The sequence below is a fragment of the Microcaecilia unicolor genome, chromosome 11, assembly GCF_901765095.1.
Source record: "Microcaecilia unicolor chromosome 11, aMicUni1.1, whole genome shotgun sequence".
In the NCBI taxonomy this organism is placed as follows: Eukaryota; Metazoa; Chordata; class Amphibia; order Gymnophiona; family Siphonopidae; genus Microcaecilia; species Microcaecilia unicolor.
Window position 1 is genome coordinate 67,040,190 of NC_044041.1, and position 21,226 is coordinate 67,061,415.

Consider the following 21,226-nt stretch of genomic DNA (forward strand, 5'->3'; position numbering starts at 1 on the left):
AGAATACTAACATGGATTGAGATAGATCTGTTTTGCAGGTTGTCAGTGAATATGTTGAACACTGGTTCCAACATAGATCCACTATTTACCTTTCGCTATTGGGAAAATTAGCCATTTAATCCTACCTTTGCTTCCTACCAATTGCTGATCCACAGGAAGACATTATTTTCTATCCCATGACTTTTTAATTTCTTAAGGAGTCTGTTATACAGGGCTTTATAAAATACTAGTAAAAAAGCCCCGTTTCTGATGCAAATGAAACGGGGGCTAGCAATGTTTTCTTCTGTGTGCATGTGGGAGTGTGTGTGTCCCTGCCCTCTGCCCTCTCTCCCCTCCCCCCTCTGAGTCCTTCACTGTTACAGAGCCAGCGATTTGATTTCGTGCTCTGCTGTTTTCCTTCACTGACTGTTTGTGTTACAGAGAGGGCGGGGCAGACACTCATGGGGAAACCGGATATCTCTCCCCCTTCACACTTCCGGCTGGAGGCTTCATAGAACGTTGGTGTTGCCTTTTATATAGAGAGATCTTCTGAAAATCCAAGTACACTATATTGACCTTTAGCCACATGGTTAGTCACATCTTCAAATAATATTGAAAAATAGTTTTCTAAATTGATGCTGACTCTTCTCCATTAAGCCATGTTTATTCATATTGCCAGCCATTTTGTTCTTAATAGCAACTTCTACCATTTTGCCCAGCACTGATGTCAGGCTCACTGGTCTATATCACCATGGAGCCCTCTTTCAACATCTGTGTTACATTGTCTACAAAGGAAGATTTAAATGACAAGTTGCAGATTAACAGTAGCAGATCTCTAGTTTCATATTTAATTTAATTTAGAACTCAGCTGAATACCATCCATCCTGGTGCTTTGCTACAATTTAGTTTGTCAGGTTGTTCTAGCACCTCTTCAGGATTCACGCTGATTTGTTTCAGTTCTTCTGAAGCATCACCTACAAAGAATGGTTCCAGTGTGGATATCTATCCAACACCTTCGCTGTAAAAACCAAAGATTAGAAATTAGCCCAGTCAATATTAGGGTAATTTAAATCTCATATATTTTAATTAGGATTTTTGAATAATACAAAAATTGGGAGAACAACCAAGGATCCCAAAGACTGAGAAGATCTATAATAAAAGAGAAGTTTATTGTGAGTCTTTTATACCACAATAAACTTCTCTTTAATTATACATCTTCTCAGTCTTTGGGATCCTTGATCGTCCTCCCACTTTTTGTATTATTGTTGTTCTCCGTGGGGAGTCTTGAGTTCTCCGCCTTGCAGCGGATTTTCTCTAATTAGGATTTTTGGACATCACATTCCAAATGATTGTAAAGAAACATACGAAAAGAAAGAAGAGAAAACCAATTTCAATAAATTTCATAATCTTGCCCATATAAATAACAAACAACTCTCTAAATAAGAAAAAATTACATGTATCCAGAATTATATTGCCCCATACCACTCCATCCCATATCTATTACACATAAGAAAAAAAGTTAATAAAATCACAAAGTAAACATTTTTATCCCCAAAGGAACTTTTTCTAAATACAATGGATGCAGAAAAAGATGTAGCTTCCCTTGAAGGTTAATCAAATACTTGCAAAGAAACCATGAAAAAGTCCTCAAAAGCTTGTCTCTCAGTAAACTGGTTAGTCTATAATGTGCATTTGGGTCTTCTCCTGGAGAAAGAACATCTAGCATAGCTGCATAATACGAGTCACAACTGGACATTTTAATTTTCTGCTATCTGGATAAGTGTTGGGATATTCAGAGGCACTGTCCAAATAGGGCGGAGCATAGGTGGTCTTGGAACTCATCCAGATAGCGCCAGTATTTAGTCTGCTATCCGGATGTCTTAGGACAGATAGAATGCTTGGATAAGTCAATTAGATGAGTTGTCTGAATAGCAGACCGAATATTGCCACTATCCAGATAAGCTCCAGTGCAAATCACCATATCTAGATATTTAGTGCTGACTACTGTCTAGATAGCTGCAACCGCATTGCTGACTGCAGTGGCTGAATATTGACCAGCTTTTTCTGTTCTTTAAGAAAAGAGACCAAAAACATGGTCCTTTCAGTAGCACTTTTTTGACATTTATGAACACATGTACATACGTACGCATATACATGCCGTAGTGACAAGCAAATGTTAGTGCCCACTTTATAGAAATACCCTTAAACATATTGCAGAATACACATAGGGCCTCCTTTACAAAGCCACAGTATCAATTCCCGGTGCGGGAAATGAGAGGAAGCCCATTCAATTCCTATAGGCTTCCTCTCATTTGCTGTGTGGGAATCGCTAGCGCGGCTTTGTAAAAGTAGCCCTTATAGCACAATGCGTATGGGGCTGGATTATATATATGGTGCCCAAAAAAGTGTTATTCTATAAACCACGCTTAAAGTTAGACATAGTTTCTAGAATAGTGCTTATGCCCAGGGGCCACAAGTAAATTGAGGCACCGCCATTTCCACCAATGAAAACATGGTGCAAATGCCCGTGCAGAGCCCTAAAGGCACAAAAAGAAATCCTCAAAAATGTAAAAATATCGGGGCCCTTTTACAAAGCAGCGGTAGAGCTACCGCTGCTTTGATGCATGCCAATCGGCCTAAAACGGGAGCTGGCGGTAGCCCCACCCCCAGCGCATGGCATTTCTGGAATGACCGGAAATTCATTTTTTTCCTGGTGGGAAGTTACCGCCGGGTTAGCATGGGAGCCCTTACCATCACCTAAGCAGGGCCGCCGAGAGACTGGGCCAGGCCTGGGACAAGGCTGCCCCCAAAGCCCCCCCACCTGAGGTCGCCGGAAACCCCCCTCCACCCGCCACCGGGCCCTCACTCCACCCCTGGGCCCTCTGCACTGACCTTAAGTGCCTCACCTTCGAAAGCACAGCAAGCAGCGGTAGACCACTCCTTCCTTCTGTGTCCCGCCCTTGCGGAAGTTACGTCAGGCGAGGGCAGGACACGGAAGGAAGGAGTGGTCTGCCGCCGCTTGCTGTGCCTTCGAAGGTAAGGCACTTAAATTCAATGCCAGGGAGTGACGGAGGGTGGGCGGGCCGGCCCCCCCCCCCCCCGGAGGCCCGAGCCCAGGGAATTTTGTCCCCCCTGTCCCCCCCCTCTCGGCGCCCCTGCACCTAAGTAGGTGGCGGTAAGGGCTCCCCCCAGAAATGGCTGTGTGACAAGTGTTTACCGCACAGTCATGTCCTTTTTTTTTTACTTTTTACCCACTGTGGTAAAGGGGGCCTCAGTGCACAGCAAATTCATGTGCTGACACTACTGCAGGGCCCCTTTTACTGCAGCTTGGTAAAAGGAGCCCGTTATCAAAAACTGAAAGGGTATGCCCTTGTTCAGGGCTGGCCCAACCCAGTAAGCGGGGTAAGCACCGCAGGGGGGCACCTGCCTTCAAGGGCACTGCATCATGCAATTTTCCCCGCCGGAACCGGAAGCCGGAAGCTCCCAGCCAGGAGCCAGCCCACTGCCCGACCTCTTCTCCCATCTCCCTCAACATAGTCCGCCTGCCCCTCAGCTCTGCCTCTGGTCCTGCCCTCATTTCTTGTTTCCACAAGGGCGGGACCAGAGGTAGAGCTGAGAGCGAAAAGAAGGGAAGGCAGCCCGCTGAAGCGCTGAGTCGCCGAGCCTGCTCGCCTTTCACTGCTGCCGCCGCCAGGAGTCCGGGCCCCCTTTAAGATGACTTTTATATTTCAACTTTTTTATTATGAAAAATCAAAGCAATACAATAGAAACTTCAAGCTTAGTGTGTATACAATTTTTCTTTTCTATTGCTCTGTTTAAATACAACATTTACAATTGACGGTATTAAGATAATATGATCCCCTTTCCCTGCTCCCCCTGCTCCCCCTCTTACCCCTCCCCTTCCCTCCTCCCCCTCATCATTAAGATGACTTTTAAATTCTGGGTGGCATGCAGGAAGGCGAGGGGCAGGCGAAGCACTGTTGTGGGAGTGGGAGAAGAGGTCGGGCTGGAACTCGAGTCAGAGGGAGGGCGGGCCACCTGAGCTGAAAAAAGGGACAGGGTGGGAGAAGAGGAAGGGAGAAGAGAGAAAGAAGATGCTAGACGGGGGTGGAGGGGGCGCCAACTGATAGTCTGCAGGGGGGCACCAGAGACCCTAGGACCGGCCCTGCCCTTGTTAGTAAACTGTCTGTTGTAATCAGGACCTTTTTTTTTGAGGGGGTACTTGGGGGTAATGAGTGCTGGCACCTTTTCCATTGTCTGCTAAAATTGCCCCAAGGTCCCCAAGTTTTAATGAAAGAGCTCAAGCTCTATACTCCAGTTCTGCCTTGTCATAGATTATGGGCCCTGTTTACTAAGCCGATCTGTAGGCGCGCTAACGTTTTTAGTTTGCGGTAAAAATTAGCACGCTAACACTAGAGACACCCATAGAAATTTATTTGTGCATTTATTTATTGCATTTGTATCCCACATTTTCTCACCTATTTGTAGTTTCAATGTGACTTACATTGTTTCGGAGAGATGGTTACAGATTCCGGAGTAAATGAATACAGAGTGCATAGCACAATTGATTAGAGATTGCGTAGTTCAAATTTACAGTTTGTATGAGGTGGACTTGGGCAGTAAAAGGTTTGTATTGTTGTTGTCCATGTCTCTAGCATTAGCGCACACTAAAAATTAGCACGTGCTAAAAACGCTAGCGCGTCTTAGTAAACAGGGCCCCTTTGTGACTGGTTGCAGGGGGCCTGGCTATTGTGGGGCGGGTCCCTCAGTGATCACCCCATCCCTGAAGGGTGACCTGGCATTTGAGTACCAGCACCTTTTTTTGCTAGAAAAAATACACTGGTTATAATACTAAACATTCTACAGCAGTGGAAAATTTCTTTGCGGGTTTGATTCACCCAAGATACTTACCGATATGGGTGAATAAAAATAATCCCATTTCTGTGTTAAAGGGAGATGACCCAGGCCCTCGGAAAAATCATATAAAACACCCTTGATGCAGGTTTTTAGGCTTTCCCCTTCTCCAAAGAGCAAAATACGTTATCAACTGTATTTCAATATGCCTAAACTTCATTATCCTTTTTCCAGATTTGCAGAGTCACTCTTCTGAATTGCAGGTTTTATGTTAACAAAGTTAAATCTGAATATCAATCATTGCCAAATAACTTGCTTCTTTAGGCATGAGGAGAGTTTTCTTCAGATTTTCCATGTTTTAGATGAAAATCCGTCTTACTCATTTCAAACTACTTGCTGTAAAGACAAAAAGTTTCACAATGAATTTCAGTTTTTTATTCTGTCAGCCTAGTGGATGCATTATTTAATGTTAATCAGTGAATTAATGTTTCAGTGTACTTCAAAATATTCAGCTGGATGGGTACCTTATAAAGATATCTGAATATCTTTAAACAGATTTTCAGCCATCCTAACTTATACAGATAACGTATCCATGGAAGCTGTAAAGACTAGTATTTATTTATTTATTGCATTTGTATTCCACATTTTCCCACCTATTTGCAGGCTCAATGTGGCTTACAGAGTCCTGTTATGGCTTTGTCATTCCAGGATGTCAGATACAATTAGTGAAGTAGAATTATTAAATAAGCGAAAGAAGAAAAGATTTAGGTGGATAGTTATAGAAAATAGACATTCATAACTGAGTGGGTATTTACACAGATAAACTTTTCTGGAAAGCAGCTATATATCACCACTCTTTGGATGCAGCTAGGCCCTACCCATGAAGTGCCTGTGGCCTTGCCTTAGTTTAAGTGGATAAATGTTTGCCATACCCTAAAGCCTTTGGTGTCATTGGCATTATGTCAAACATAAACAAATAAATACATAAACTTGTGTGGACAAAATGTTACTATTTACCAGGCGGAAAAATTTAATGCAAAGCATTTTTGCTGCCATAGTAGACCACGTAAGAACTTTTAGATATTGTTTTTTTTCTGATTCCATATCAATTGCCTATATTTAAATATTCATGTTACAGAAAAACTTATAATTGGGGTATCCAGTAACCCATGAAGCAATTGTACTGAGAATTCAGAATGGGTGTCTTTAGTAACTCCAATGTTCCCTTCCTTTATAGTCTTAAATTTGGAAAATATAAACTATATTTTCTCTATTTTAACTTAGAGCCAATTTTCAAATATCTACACTGGAGATTTCAACTTGCATACTTTAAATCACTTTATTTTGCTTTGAAAATTAACAAGTGCAGATTATGTACTTTAAAGGGGATAATAATCAAACTACCCGCATTGGTGTTAATAACACAGATACATTTTTTAGCCATGAGGTTTTCCCCAATAGCCAAAGCTACCTTGTTGTATTTGTACCTGGTTTTTATTGTGCAAGAAAAAATGTACAGGGAAAAATTTCAATTTACTTTCGTTATTCTGCCCAACCTAACCCATCCTGTCCCCCTACCAAAACCACCGAAGGGCCTAGTGCACCTCATTCGGAAGCCCAAGCAGCAGATGATCCACCCGAGGCCCCAGAGGGGCTGGAACACTTGGGACCCTAATAGGACTGCTGAGAGAAGGGCCTGCTCTGATCCCCAGATTGGGCTGCCAGACACCAGGCAGGATGAAAGTGGCCCACCCCTTTAAAGCACCCCCGAGGAGCAGAGGCCTACTGAGATCCCCTCCTCTTCAGCTCCAGAAGGTAGAGAGGCCTCACTTCCCCCATATCCTTCACCAACGTCTCCATATCTTCCCCAAAAAGCATGCGACCCCAAAAGGGAAGTTGACTCAAAAGCTTCTTTGAGGAGGCCACATTAACGAACCAGTAGCAGAGCCACAGTCATTGGTGCTCAACCATCGAAGCTGCCACAGAGCAGGAGGCTAAGCAGATGAGATCATAAAGGACAACTGCCAGAAATGCTGTGCCCAACTCAAGATGGGAGACCTATGGCAACTCCGACAACTGCTGCAACCACCGCAGCATAACCCTAATCATAGAACTGCCACAGATAGTGGCTTGAATGTTTGAAGTACCTGTAGAAAAGGCTAAGTGAAGCCGCTGCTCCACTTTCATGTCATAAGGACCGAACTCCCCTGATCCAGCACCACCGTGGCCTTGACACCTGTGACCAAGACATCCACCTTGTGAAACATCCAATACCTGTCCACATCCTCCAGAGCGAAAGTGTACAGACGATCCAATGACCTGGCCCCACATATGAGTCCATCTGAGGACTCTCACTCCACCATTGTCAACTTGACGAGGACTTTGTGGAGGGTAAAATGTTTGGGGAAGCCCACCAGGTCCTCCTCAAGCAATGGATCCCCCTAAGTGGAATCCGCTGCAAATGTTTGGAACATAGCAACTGTATCTGTGACCTCATCAATGAGACAAAGGAGCTCCTCTTGCCTAAATGGCTGGACCACATGGGACTGCTCCTCCTCCACCTCTTGGGGCAGAGGGCCCTCCAAATCTGAATCTGTGGGGGAGTGGCAGTCCATGAGGGGTTCCAAATCCTCTCCAGAAGCTGAGGGCTCATCCTAATACCCAAAATCAGCTCTGCTCCATGTGGATACCAGAATGGGGCCCCCAGGGGACCTTGCTAATGGTGAGTACGCACCATCTGACTGCAGAGCCTGTTTTACTAATTGGGTCAAGTGCTGGAGCCAAAGATCATGCGGGACCCCCGGGGGCCCCATCACCCCCCACACACAATTCAACCCCAAGGGGGGTAGGAGGGAGAAGCCCTACCCACTCCCCCCACTTTACAGCAGCAGAAGAAAGTGCAGCTGAGGAACGTGGGTCCCGATGCACTGGCTGAAGGAGCAGGCAGATCAGAACTGACATCCGCCCTGTTCCCCCTGGGCCATTTCTGACTTCAGAAATGGCCCATCGCAATGAGGACAAAGAGAACTAGCAGCTCTGCTGATCTGCCAATTCTTGCAGGTCCCACAACGTCGTCCTGACGGCATGCTAGACCGCGTGTAGAAGGATTGGGGCCTGCCTTGGCCTGAGGTCCCTGCGTCTCTGTTGTTTCCCCTGGCTCTTCCAGGGTAATCCTCTATAGACAAGTAGAAGGGATTTCCCTGTTGTGCTCAGAGATTTTTTTTTTTTCAAAACTCTTAAAGTGTAGTAGCAGCAAAAAGGAGGCCAATTCCCTCAATAGGGAGAAAGGGGCAAAACCAGGCCAATTAAAAATAATTTAAACCTGGGGCTACAGGGGGAACCCAGAGGGAGTTTATATCCAAACAAGGTGTATGGGCAAGGAGGGGTGGGGGATGGGGATCATGTGGGACCAAGGCAAGCCAAAGCTTGTTAACTAGATTAACTCCCAGCTCTGCCCAGACTCCATCCCAGGACTGCCCTGACACTACCCAGAGAGTGCTGAAGTGGAATCATCAGATATTCAATGGTGCTATCCAGGTTAGTGCCGCAGAATATCTGGGTATGGCCTGCTCAGTAGGACTTATTCGGATAGGAGCACCTCCTACCCAAATGTATTCCCCTGAATATTGTCCGTTACATAACTGAACACAGAATCAGCAATAATGACAGAAGAGAGCTATACATTTACATTTGAAAATGTTACCTAATTAAATACATATTGATACAGAATTGTTGAACAGTCTTTTCATTACCAGCTTTCTTCTGAGTAAAACAAACTATTTGTTTTATTGATAAGTAAATGATTTTCTTACCGTTGTGAAGTGAACTGTACAATATATTGCAATAATCACAAGACCAATGATGATTGATGCAACAGCCACCCATAGGGCATTTTGACCAAGCCTTCTTGAACCTTCTATATCTCCTTGTTTATAGCTGTTTAAAGCCTATAGGATGGAATGGAAGTAACTGTGAAGGTATAACTATAGCAAAATAAATAGCAGTTTGAATTCAGTTTAGTATTTAATTATAATAATCTTGACTTGTGTTTTTCATTTACTTTTTTAAGTTAACATTTTATTTTTCATTTTTTTTAGCAATTATGAATACTAATATATTCTGCATTATATAATTATTTTTCCACAAATGAGTAGGTAATTTAATGCTTAGATTTTGCATCCATTCTGTGTACTTTTCTTTTGAAAATAGCCTAGGGGGAAAAAAAAGGACTTGAAGAGATTTTAATTTGCAAGTTTTCCATAAAAACCAATGTGCAAGTTTGAAAATGCAAGACTGTGCATATTGTTGCATCCTGTCATCTAATCACACCTTGGAAGTGCTTCTAGAAAAATACAGGTTCAAATATGCATATTCCAAACCGAATGCAATTACTTGGGTAAATGGCTTTTGAATATTGCCATATTTGAAAGTAATTCTATAAAGCTTTTCCCAAATATAAAGCATGGCTTTATATACAGCAAAGTGCTCTTATACACATGCATTGGGCATGCATGCAAAAAAAAACGATATAAAGAAACAACAACAGCCTCATGGATTTTTATCTTTATTAAAGTGGTTTTCACATAAAGCTCCATGAAACACACAAAGGAGGAATTATCAAGAAAGAACTCAAAGCAGTTTGAATTACTGGGTCTATGACCGAGGACTGTGGTCTAATGTGAGGACTCGTGGATATATGATGGGAGTGCATTTTAGAGAATTGAGGTTTAAATGAAAAGCACTGAAACATGTTGTTTAACATCTTCTGTGGGAAAAGTGAAAAATTAAGTTTGAAAAATTGCTAGAGTAATAGTTTAATGTGTTGAACTGTTGACTCCGTGAACCCTGTAAGGATTGGTATCACATCACAGTGGTAAATAAGTGATTAGAATGCAATGGGTATAAATGAATAGAATGAATGGATAGTATGATTGGTGGAGGAAAAGTAAAATTAGATACATGTATGGGGATACTTTCGTAGATGAATAATATGATATAAGTGTATAATAAAATCATAAGCATTTACAAATAAAATAGTGGTTACTATTAGGGGAGAATTAAAATTTAGAACTAGTAACTAACTACTACTACTACTACTACTATTTAGCATTTCTATAGTGCTACAAGGCGTACGCAGCGCTGCACAAACATAGAAGAAAGACAGTCCCTGCTCAAAGAGCTTACAATCTAATAGACAAAAAATAAATAAAGTAAGCAAATCAAATCAATTAATGTGTACAGGAAGGAGGAGAGGAGGGTAGGTGGAGGCAAGTGGTTACAAGTGGTTACGAGTCAAAAGCAATGTTAAAGAGGTGGGCTTTCAGTCTAGATTTAAAGGTGGCCAAGGATGGGGCAAGACGTAGGGGCTCAGGAAGTTTATTCCAGGCGTAGGGTGCAGCGAGACAGAAGGCGCGAAGTCTGGAGTTGGCAGTAATGGAGAAGGGAACAGATAAGAAGAACTAACAAGAAGAGAGAGCTGAGAAATAGAGGCAATTCATATGCATGAGATAGATTTTGCATACCAAAGAAGCAGTGCATGCAAGTAAGTGTCTCTCATACATATTCATTGTGGATATCCTGAAAACTTGACTGGCTAGGTGTGTCCTAAGGACTGGATTGCTAACCACTGGCTTAATGGTTTACAGCAGCAGGCTAAGAATCAGGGGAGCTTGGTTCAAGTCCCCCCTGCTGCTCCTTATGATCTTGGACAAGTCACTTAGGGGCCTTTATACTAAGCTGCAGTAAAAAGGTGGCCTGCGCTAGTTTGCATGCTGGGCCATTTTTTTTACTGCAGTGGGTAATAAGGCCTTTTTTAATGGGTAGATAAATGGTCGGGCGCTAATATTAAAAGTAGTATGCAGCTATTTACTGCCTGAGCCCTTAAAGCCACCTATTTACTTGGTGGTAAGGGCTCACACACTACTGCGGTAATCAGACAATGTGCGGCAATGTGGCCGTGCTGCCGATTACCACCGGGAACGCCCCCCCCCTCCCGTGGTAGAAAATAGACAAGAATTTTCTTCTGCAGGAACAGCTCGCATTAACTTTGAAACTATAGCAGGGTGCCTGCGCTACCCCAGTGGTAGTGTTGATTTAGCACACACTACCCTCACATTAGCCCTACCAGGGGGAGATTCTATATATGGCGCCTAAAAGAAATCAGCGCTGACTAAGCGGATTCTATAGAATACACTTAGTTGATATTTCAGTGCCTAAATCTACGCACATCCATTTACACAAATGAAAATGTGGCGTAAATCCCAGCGCATAGATTTAGGCACACTGGGCTGTATTCTATAATTAGGCATGTAAGTTTTGGAATGCCCATGAAATGCCCATTTCCCCGCCCATAACCACACCTCTTTTTGCTTGTGCACATTAAAAGTTCGGTGCACATCGTTACAGAATATGCTTAGCGACATAAGTACATAAGTATTGCCATACTGGGAAAGACCAAAGGTCCATCAAGCCCAGCGTCCTGTTTCCAACAGTGGCCAATCCAGGTCACAAATACCTGGCAAGATCCCAAAAAAAGTACAAAACATTTTATACTGCTTATCCCAGAAATAGTGGATTTTCCCAAGTCCATTTAATAATGGTCTATGGACTTTTCCTTTAGGAAGCCAGCCAAACCTTTTTTTAAACTCCGCTAAGCTAACCGCCCCTACCACATTCTCTGGCAATGAATTCCAGAGCCCAATTACACATTGAGTGAAGAAAACATTTCTCTGATTCGTTTTAAATTTACTACATTGTAGCTTCATCTCATGCCCCCTAGTCCTAGTATTTTTGGAAAGCGTAAACAGCTGCTTCACATCTGCCCATTCAACTCCACTCATTATTTTAAAGACCTCAATCATATCTCCCCTCAGCCGTCTTTTCTCCAAGCTGAAAAGCCCTAGCCGCTTCAGCCTTTCCTCATAGGGATGTCATACCATTCCCTTTATCATTTTCATCACCCTTCTCTGTACCTTTTCTAATTCCACTATATCTTTTTTGAGATTCGATTCGGCCTCGAATAGTGTCCCAAATACATTATTCGTATTCAGCTGAATAGTGATTTAAATTCTAATACAAATAATCTGGGGCTCTACTGTGCTAAATCCTCCTGAAAGAAATGCTTGGTCTCCAATTTCACGTTGCTTCTTTTATTATTTGTTATGTTAAAGCTCAATACCCATTATTCGTATTCAGTATTTATATTCGGCCAAATAATCTTTTTCATTATTCGTATTCAGCCAAATAGTAAAATAGCTATTCAGTACAGCTGTACTTTATAGTGCTACTAGCCGTTGAGCCCATAAAAAACGGGCTAGTAAAGGATGGGGGGGGTTGAAAGGCCCCCCCCCCCGGATAGGTCGCCACGGCCCCTCCCCCCCGGAGTCCCCTCGGCCACCCCTCCACCCGGGCCAGGAACCTGGCTTCACTATTCAAACCGCCGGAACGCAGCACACAGCTCATCTGAGCTGCCGTCGGCCTTCCTTCTTCTCTGCGTGTGTTCTGCCCTCATGTGATGTAACGTCGGCGAGGGCGGGACACAGGCAGGTAAGGCCAACGGCAGCTCAGATGAGCTGTGTGCTGCGTTCCGGCGGTTTGAATAGTGAAGCCAGGTACCCGGGCCGGGTGGAGGGTGGGTGGCGGCGGCGACTCCGGGTGGGTGGGGGGAGCGGTAGCGGCAACCCTGGGGGGGGGAGCGGTGGCAACGGCGGTTCCCTCACTCGCAGGTGCGCAGGTTCCCTCTCTGTCACGCCCCCATCATCATGTATTGATGCGGGGGCGGGACAGAGAGGGTCTCTACTGCGCATTTGCAAGTGAGTACGCCTCTTGCCATTTATATGTTTGATTGGATGTATGCTGTGCTACATAGTGGTGATAAGTATTCAGGATCAATATCTCCCTGCCCTAAAGAGCTTATAATCTAAGGGGGTCTTTTACAAAAGGTTAGTGTAAGGCCCATATATGCAGGCTAAACAAACATCTGCCATGAGTGGTATTGTATGTTAGTATACTTGGGTCCACGTGCAAATATTTGTAGCTTTTTTGAAGCAGGTATAAAATTTGCGCATGAGTTTTCATGGACTATTGGAGCTGGTTCAAAGGCCCAAAGATACCTTTGCTGCCTTTATAAAATAGGCTTAAATTATGCACTTTTTTGGACTTCTGGCACAAATAAAATGGAGGGGGGTGACCAGAGTTAGCTTCATATCTACAAGCAAGTGGAGTGGAGTGGAACAGGTGGATGTGAAGCATCTGTTCACGCTTTCCAAAAATACTAGGACTAGGGGGCATGCGATGAAACTACAGTGTAGTAAATTTAAAACAAATTGGAGAAAATGTTTCTTCACCCAACGTATAATTAAACTCTGGAATTAGTTGTCGGAGAAAGTGGTGAAGGCGGTTAGCTTAGCAGAGTTTTAAAAGGGGTTGGACGGTTTCCTAAAGGACAAGTCCATAAACCGCTACTAAACGGACTTGGAAAAATCCAAAATTCCAGGAATAACATGTATAGAATGTTTGTACGTTTGGGAAGCTTGCCAGGTGCCCTTGGCCTGGATTGGCCGCTGTCGTGGACAGGATGCTGGGCTCAATGGACCCTTGGTCTTTTCCTAGTATGGCATTACTTATGTACTTAAGTGTCACTGTATGTGTTTTGCACAGGACTTGTTTATATCCTGTTGAACAAAACCTTTTTCATCCTGGACTATCACTCTGGTCGTTCCCACCCTCCCCCCCCCCCCTTTTTTTTTGTGCCTTGCTCTTGACTGCATGGGATTTGTTTGGTTTCCTTTTTGGGCTTCTCACATAGGCATTCTCTTACAAAATAGGCAGAGTTAGGTCAGGGTAAGAAATTACATAATCACCACACATCATTTCTGGCACATACTTTTCCTCCTGATCCCATGAAGGCAAGATCCATGCACTGGCTACATTTTCAAACACATTTTGCAAAAGAAAAAATACACCAGCGGTACAAAGTTCGAGGGGGCAATGTTGAACTTATTGCCTAAATGCAAATTCCATGGATATTTTGCACTAGGGAATCTCATATCAGACTTTTAAATGGAATGGAGGAGCATAATTTCCTTTTGAAAAATCTCCACTGATATAAAGCACTTTGCAACTGCTTCTGTGCAAATGAAATTTCAATACAATCTTTCCTATCTCACATTCTTTTCCTCTGTAACCTACCCCTAGAAATGGTGATATATCAAGCTTTAAATAAACATAAATGTATTATATATATATATATATATATATATATATATATATATATATATATATATATATAGTAAATAACGGCAGATAAAGACCTGTACGGTTCATCCAGTCTGCCCAACAAGATAAACTCATTTTACATGGTAAACTATATATGCATTAATATTTTTTCTTGACCAAAACACACTTTTGAGATCCCCTTCTCATAGCCCACATGCTTTGGAAGACTGTATATACCCTTTTCCTGAATTGAGAAAGGGCGATTGTCAGACATGAATTGTTGAACAACTTGTATACTTTTATCCTTATAGAAGGTAAAACAATATTTTGACCACAAATAGAACTTTAAATATTGTCCCATTATATGTTTACATTTATATTTATTTATTTATTTATTTGTTGTATTTGTATCCCACATGTTTCTACCTATTTGCAGATTCAATGTGGCTTACAATATTTCATCATGTCAAGCGCCATTCAAGAGTAGATAGATAATTAGTTACAAAAAGAACAGGTATAACATAATGGATATAATCATATAATATATGATCTTAAGTCTGTGGTTTTCCTAAAATTTTACTCACCATTATGGAGAAGACAAAAGCCACAATGTTGATTGGGTAAGCAGGACAGAAGCATGAACAGATGGTAAGCAGTAAGTAATTCTTTGGCATTGGAGGTTCTGAACTCTCACCATCAATGTAGGTCTCTGGACTACTCTCTAAAGCCCTCTTGATATCTGAGTTGGAAGTAGTTTGAGACATGGAAAGAGCTAAGGATAGGGCAAATTCCAGACCAGTTCCGTTTCTAAGCTGGGAGCTGTCAAGCTGACACTTGCAGTGCAGCTCTGAAATCCTAGTTGCACATTCAGATGAGATGTAACCTCATCTCTCCTCCCCCCTGCTCTGTGACGACAAGCTAGGAAAGAGTCTGAGAGAAAATTAAGCTCAAATAATTTGCCGTGAAGTTTTAAAACCACGCCTACTTTCATAGAAGAAATTGGAGCTCTACCATACATTAAAAAATACCCTGCAGGAGATCAAAATGTACAATAAACTGTGTGTAAAACCAATAACCATGAAGGGAAATGGGACTTAATATACTGCCTTTCTGTGGTTTTAGCAACTACATTCAAAGTGATTTACATAGGGGTCTTTGTACTAAGCCACGTAAGCGTCTACGCATGCCCAACACACGGCAAAATGGAGTTACCACTTGGCTACCGTGTGGCACTTGTGGTAATTTCATTTTGGTGCGCATCAGATATGCATGCTCAAAAAAATAATTTTTAATTTCAGACGCGCGTATTGGGCGCACACCAAGTGGCATTTGATGTACGTAGGTCACTTCCGCCTGGTTACCGCATGAGACTTTGCCATTAGGTCAATGGCTGGCGGTAAGATCTCAGACCCAAAATGGACACATGGCAATTTTCATTTGACGCATGTCCATTTTCGGCAAAAAATTAAAAAAGGCATTTTTTACAGGTGCGCTGACAAATGATTCTATGCACGCCTAAAACATGCGTCTACATTACCGCAGGCCATTTTTCAGCGTGCCTTTGTAAAAGGGCCCCATAGTATATACAGGGAGGAGAGAAATAAAGTAAAACACAATATGAGGCCTAGCGTACAATATCATAAATAAAATCCAAGCGAACTCCATTTATCACTACTCTTTGTTGCCTTCCAATCACCCTGTGGTGATTTGCTTCTTTTTTAACTCTGTGCTGGATCTTGTAAGTTGCCTGCCTACCTGTTTTCTTGGACCTTAATTATTACTACTACTACTACTTAACATTTCTAAAGTGCTACTAGGGTTACGCAGCGCTGTACAATTTAACATGGAAGGACAGTCCCTGTTCAAGGAGCTTACAATCTAAAAGACAGGTGTACAATCTAGAGACAAGTGTACAATCTAAAAGACAAGTGTAGAGAAATACTATATTTCTCGAAAGGTTAGGTGCCGAAAGCAGCATTGAAGAGGTGAGTTTTAAGCAGAGATTTTAAGATGGGTAGGGAGGGGGCTTGGCATAGGGGTTGCTATGGCGTTTTCAACATGAAAGGACGTTTTGAGCTATAATGATGAAGAACTTGCAAACATGCTACACCCTGAACCTTTTTTCAAAGACAACAATGAACTAGGGACCCCTTTAACCAAACTGCGGCAAATGGGGGCCTGCGCTGGCGTCGATGCATGTTTTTAATGCATGCCGAGGCCCCCTTTTACTGAAGCGGGTAACTGGGCAGCATGTGGCACAGCCCAATTACCACTGGGTACACACCGGTTCTCAAATATTTTTGTAGTGCCTGACATGACGTGCACTAGGGGGTGAGAGCTACCGCCAGGCTGCTGCGGTAGCATGGTAGTATTTCCTCTTTAGCAAGTGGTAAGCCTGCATTGGGTTTACCGCTGCTTTCTAAAAGGGGCCCTAGATGATTTAATACTATTTTGGAAGGAAGCGATACAATTGAATAAGAGACAAATAAGACTGGAATTGCAAGGGTCTTCCCTGTTAGAATATTGCAGGTGCAAACGAATACCATGTGGTTTACGTGTTAATAAACAACCTACATGTTTAGAGAGGATGATGTGTTTATGAGGCAGTGGGAAGCTATTCTTAATAAGTGTTCCCTGGATTTGATGGTGCTATTAATTAAGACATGTAAAAATAAGGAGAACAAAGTGAGAGAAGACAATCAATCAATTGAAGCTTTTAAAAGAAAATGATGCATGTTTTGATCTTCTGTATGAAGATTTGAAGAAGAGCTGTTTGTAAAAGACTTAAAACTTAATAAATATGAAAATAGAGATGAGTTAGATTATAAAAATTTCAGCGTATATCTGCGGAATAATGAAAAAAAGCACTACTGGAAGAAATCCTACGCAGTGAAGAGACCAGGTATTAAAAAGATAGACTGTTCTTTTTTTTTTTAAGAACTATCATCAATCCCAAAAGTCAAAGAGAAAAAAGAGACCAAGGAGTGACTCAGAGGATGTATTTTATCCCTCTGCCTCTCTATATACAACCCCTCCTAGAAATAACATTGCACATCAGGTTTTTCAATTAGGTCAGATTCGGAGGAGAGATTCAAATATAGACAGTGCATGCACTATGAATCAGTTTCAGAGCAGAGGGAGAGGAAGAGGGAAGACCCTATCAGTATTCAATAACAACATACAGACAGTGAGCAATATTTTGGTTGTTTATTTCTTTATTTATTAGAATTTATGCACCGCCTTTTTGAAGGAATTCACTCAAGGCAGTGTGCAGTAAGAATAACTCAAACATAAGCAATAGACAATTACAGCAGTAAAACTATTCAAATAACAATACAAAGTATTTATTTATTTAACACATTTATATCCCACATTATGCCACTTAGTTGCAGGCTCAATGTGGCTTACACAATACCGTAGAGGTTGGCTCCAGTTCAATAATGCAAATACATAGTACAGTAGAAAGCATGTAAGAAACATCAGTATAAAACAACAAGGAAATAAAAGAGGGAAGTTAAAATCTAGTACTGTTCATATTTTGTTGTGTCGCATGAAAGGAGAAGTTAATTTGGATCAGGGGGTAGGCCTTCTTAAAGTATGGCATAGTATACTACTTACAATGTCAACACAATACGTAATAAAACATTTTAATAGACAGTGTAGGGAATAAGCAAAGATAGAACATATAGATAGGTAAGAGAGTAAGAGGAGTTAAAAAGTAAGGGAACTAATTTAAAGAAAGTTGCACATGAGGTAAGAGAGGTGATTAAATATTATCTCAGCTAGGGTAAGAATGGATAAACAGGTCCTGCTGCAGTATGTGTAACCTGTGTCACTCCTTGTGTGTATGAGTGAAACTAAGAAGTTAGTTAGGTCTTCCATTAAAGGCCTGGTTGAAGAGCCAAGCCTTCACCTGCTTCCTGAAGGATAGTCTTGTGTTAAGCAGAGCCTTTCAGGCAATGCATTCCAGAGTGTGGGGGCTACTTCGGAGAAGGCTCGCTTGCGGGTATCACATCGTGTAATGTCTTTTGGAGAGGGTGTGGTTATATTATATTATATTAGCAACAGTAGCATTGATAAGGTATATAATATATCTAAAAGAAAACTTACTCATGTGGAAAAGAACGTACTAAGTAGGGGGTTATCTTTTGTCCCAACACCATCTTATAATGCTTCTAATGTTAGAGTGTTTTTTTTAAGTTCACGAGGAAACTCAAGATTATGGATTACATCTCAACAAATATGTAACACCAACATGTCCATTATCAGAAAATGATAGTGTTGCTCACTCCCCAGTTAAGAGGACAAAATTACTGTGTCCTATTGCAAGAGACACACCTCACTGCTGTGGAACATACTTTTTCTGTTCTGATCTGAGAAAGGCCCAATGATGATTGCATCTTAACAGAGTAACAGATGGCAGATAAAGATCAGCATGGTCCATCAAATCTGCCCAGAAGGTGGCAGAACATGCAGATAATTCCCACTATGCTTCTGTTTAGAATTGTATCTGCCACTATGTACAGATTACACCCTTCTATAAGGAGTAGCCTAGTGGTTAGTGCAGTGGACTTTGATCCTGGGGAACTGAGTTCAATTCCCACTGCAGCTCCTTGTGACTCTGGGCAAGTCACTTAACCCTCCATTGCCCCTGGTACAAAATAAGTACCTGAATATATGTAAACCGCTTTGAATGTAGTTGCAAAAACCTCAGAACGGCGGTATATCAAGTCCCATTTCCCTTTCCCTTCTGTATCTAAGTGTGAAAGTCATTTAGAACATAAGCATTGTCGTACTGGGACAGGTCCATCAAGCCCAGTACCCTGTTTCCATCAGTTGCCAATCCAGGTCACAAGTACCTGGCAAGATCCAGAACAATTAAACAGATTTTAAGTGGCTAATCCAAGAAATAAGCCATGGATTTTCCCATCTTAATAATGCGTATGGACTTTTCTTTCAGGAAATAATCCTCTCTACTTTGGAAATAATCCAAAACTTTTTAAAACCCTGCTAAGCTAACTGCTTTTACCACTTTGTCTTTCAATTAATTCCAGAGTTTAATTACACATTGAATGAATAAATATTTTCTCTGGTTAATTTTAAATGTACTACTTAGTAGCCTACTACTTAGTGTACCCCCTAGTCCTAGTATTTTTGGAAATAGTAAACAAGCAATTCACATCTACCTGTTCCACTCCACTCAGTATTTTATAGACCTCTATCATATCTCCCCTCAGCCATCTCTTCTCCAAGCTGAAGAGTTCTAGCTGCTCTAGCTTTTCCTCATAAGGAAGTAATCTCATCCCCTGTATTTTTATTTATTTATTTTGTTACATTTGTACCCCGTGCTTTCCCACTCATGGCAGGCTCAATGCGGCTTACATGGGGCAATGGAGGGTTAAGTGACTTGCCCAGAGTCACAAGGAGCTGCCTTTAAACTTGATATGAAATGTTCAGATTGAAGATGATATCATGAAGGGAAAATAGGAGGGAGTGTTAACTCCCCAAAGCTGGTAAAGCAGAGGACAACTTTCAAACAAAGCAATGTATCTTTAAAGTCAACAGATACATTTTACCTTCAGATTTTACATCAGTTTTAAAAACTGACTAGGAAAACTACACATGCAAATCTACACCTGCTATTTGGGCAGGTATTTTTTTTTCATGAACATACACATACTTTTGGAAATCTAAAATAATACATGTAAGTGCACTCCCCATGCCAAATTCATCCATATCCCCAGAAATACCTCCTTGCTATGCCATTCACTTATCCACACATTTGCTATGTCCATATATTTGTAATATTTATAACCCACGGACCAAATACCTTTATTTGTACAGTATGCATTCTAGTGGACTAACATGGCAAACACACTGCTAGGTACCCTGAAAGAAAGTGGGCTTAGCCCGGCTTACTACCCCTTTCTAAAACTGCTTATTAGCCCCTCTGTCTATCGTTTTCATCTGGCTGCTGCTTTTCTATTTAACCTTTTTATTTCCCCTTGCCTTTCCACACTGCCATTTAACATACGTATCTTGAAATCAATAGGGGACAACAGATAGCAGCCTTGACTTCTCTAATCCTCCTCTCCTTTGAAAACTATAATGAAATCTAGACATCAAACATAGTAGAAAAGCTGGTAATCACAAGTTATTTTCTGCACGCATTCTGATTGTAAAGCATTTGTACATCTTGGTTAAACAGCATACTGTTAAAATTAAGCCTACCAACTGAACACAAGAGGGCGCCAGTGAGCTGTTTTTCCAATTAATGTTGAAGAAAACTCAATCGGAACCGGAAAATTGTTGAAGCCATTAACCCAGGTAAATTAACATATCTAAAGATTTCTCTCCTCTGCTTTGTTAAAACTGCATGCACACATAGGGTCTTTTCATAATAGGATGCCTATACAAATTCTCAAAATCATTCCCTTTTTATAATGCTCTTGTATTTATTTATTTATTTATTGCATTTGTATCCCACCTTATCCCACCTATTTGCAGGCTCAAAGTGGCTTACATAATTTTGTTAATACAATTAGTCCTGGATGTCAGGTACAGTTATTGTTATAGCGAGATTAGTTAAGGGAAGAAGTAGAGAGTAGAAAGAAGGCATTTATTAGGTATAATAGACGGTAGGTTTTCAGCATGTGCTACACATGTTTAAAGCAGGTGCGTGTATGTATTCAGTCCTTGTATGCATGTATTTATGCAATGCAACACCTTACAACTCCAGGGAATACCTCAGTGCAGATCGTGTTAAAGCACACAGCTCTGTTAATATGCAGAGTTCTCTGTGAATCACAGTATTTACGTGCTAGTTCCAAGTGACTTTGATTCAATTCTCTACAAAAGCAATATAGTTATCAGGGGTTAATGTTTACGAACTTGCCCAAGTGCACGAAGCTAATTTGCAAACAGGAATAACTCACTAAAGGGTCCTCTGACTAAGCCGCTTAAGCGTCTACACGTGCCCAACACCAAAATGGTAATTTCATTTTTGACGTGCATCTGATATGAGCGGCCGAAAAATAATTTTTATTTTCAGACACGCGTATCGGATGCGTGCAGGTCATTACCGCCCAGTTACCACGTGAGACTTTACCGCTAGGTCAATGGCTGATAGTAAGGTCGCAGACCCAAAGTGTATGCGCAGCAATTTTGATTTTGCCGC

The 21,226-nt window shown here is 41.7% G+C and overlaps 1 protein-coding gene across 1 annotated transcript; it reads right to left on the reverse strand.

Annotated features, from left to right (window-relative positions):
• Positions 1-541: 541 nt before the first annotated feature.
• TMEM233 (transmembrane protein 233) lies at positions 542-14,892 on the reverse strand. The gene is made up of 4 exons (XM_030219093.1): positions 14,634-14,892; positions 8,646-8,780; positions 4,891-5,229; positions 542-997 (listed from the first exon to the last, which is right to left on the reverse strand). The coding sequence occupies exons 1-3, from the start codon at positions 14,811-14,813 to the stop codon at positions 5,218-5,220; spliced, it is 327 nt and encodes a 108-aa protein (XP_030074953.1). The 5' UTR covers positions 14,814-14,892; the 3' UTR covers positions 542-997; positions 4,891-5,217.
• Between the last annotated feature and the right edge of the window lie 6,334 nt (positions 14,893-21,226).

What these genes read in the sequence shown, in the direction of transcription:
- TMEM233 (XM_030219093.1), bottom strand. Translation starts at nt 14,813, where the DNA reads ATGTCTCAAACTACTTCCAACTCAGATATCAAGAGGGCTTTAGAGAGT. An exon ending in CTTTTGTCTTCTCCATAATG is followed by an intron (nt 8,781 to 14,633) that starts GTGAGTAAAATT and finishes TCCATCCTATAG; the next exon opens with GCTTTAAACAGCTATAAACA.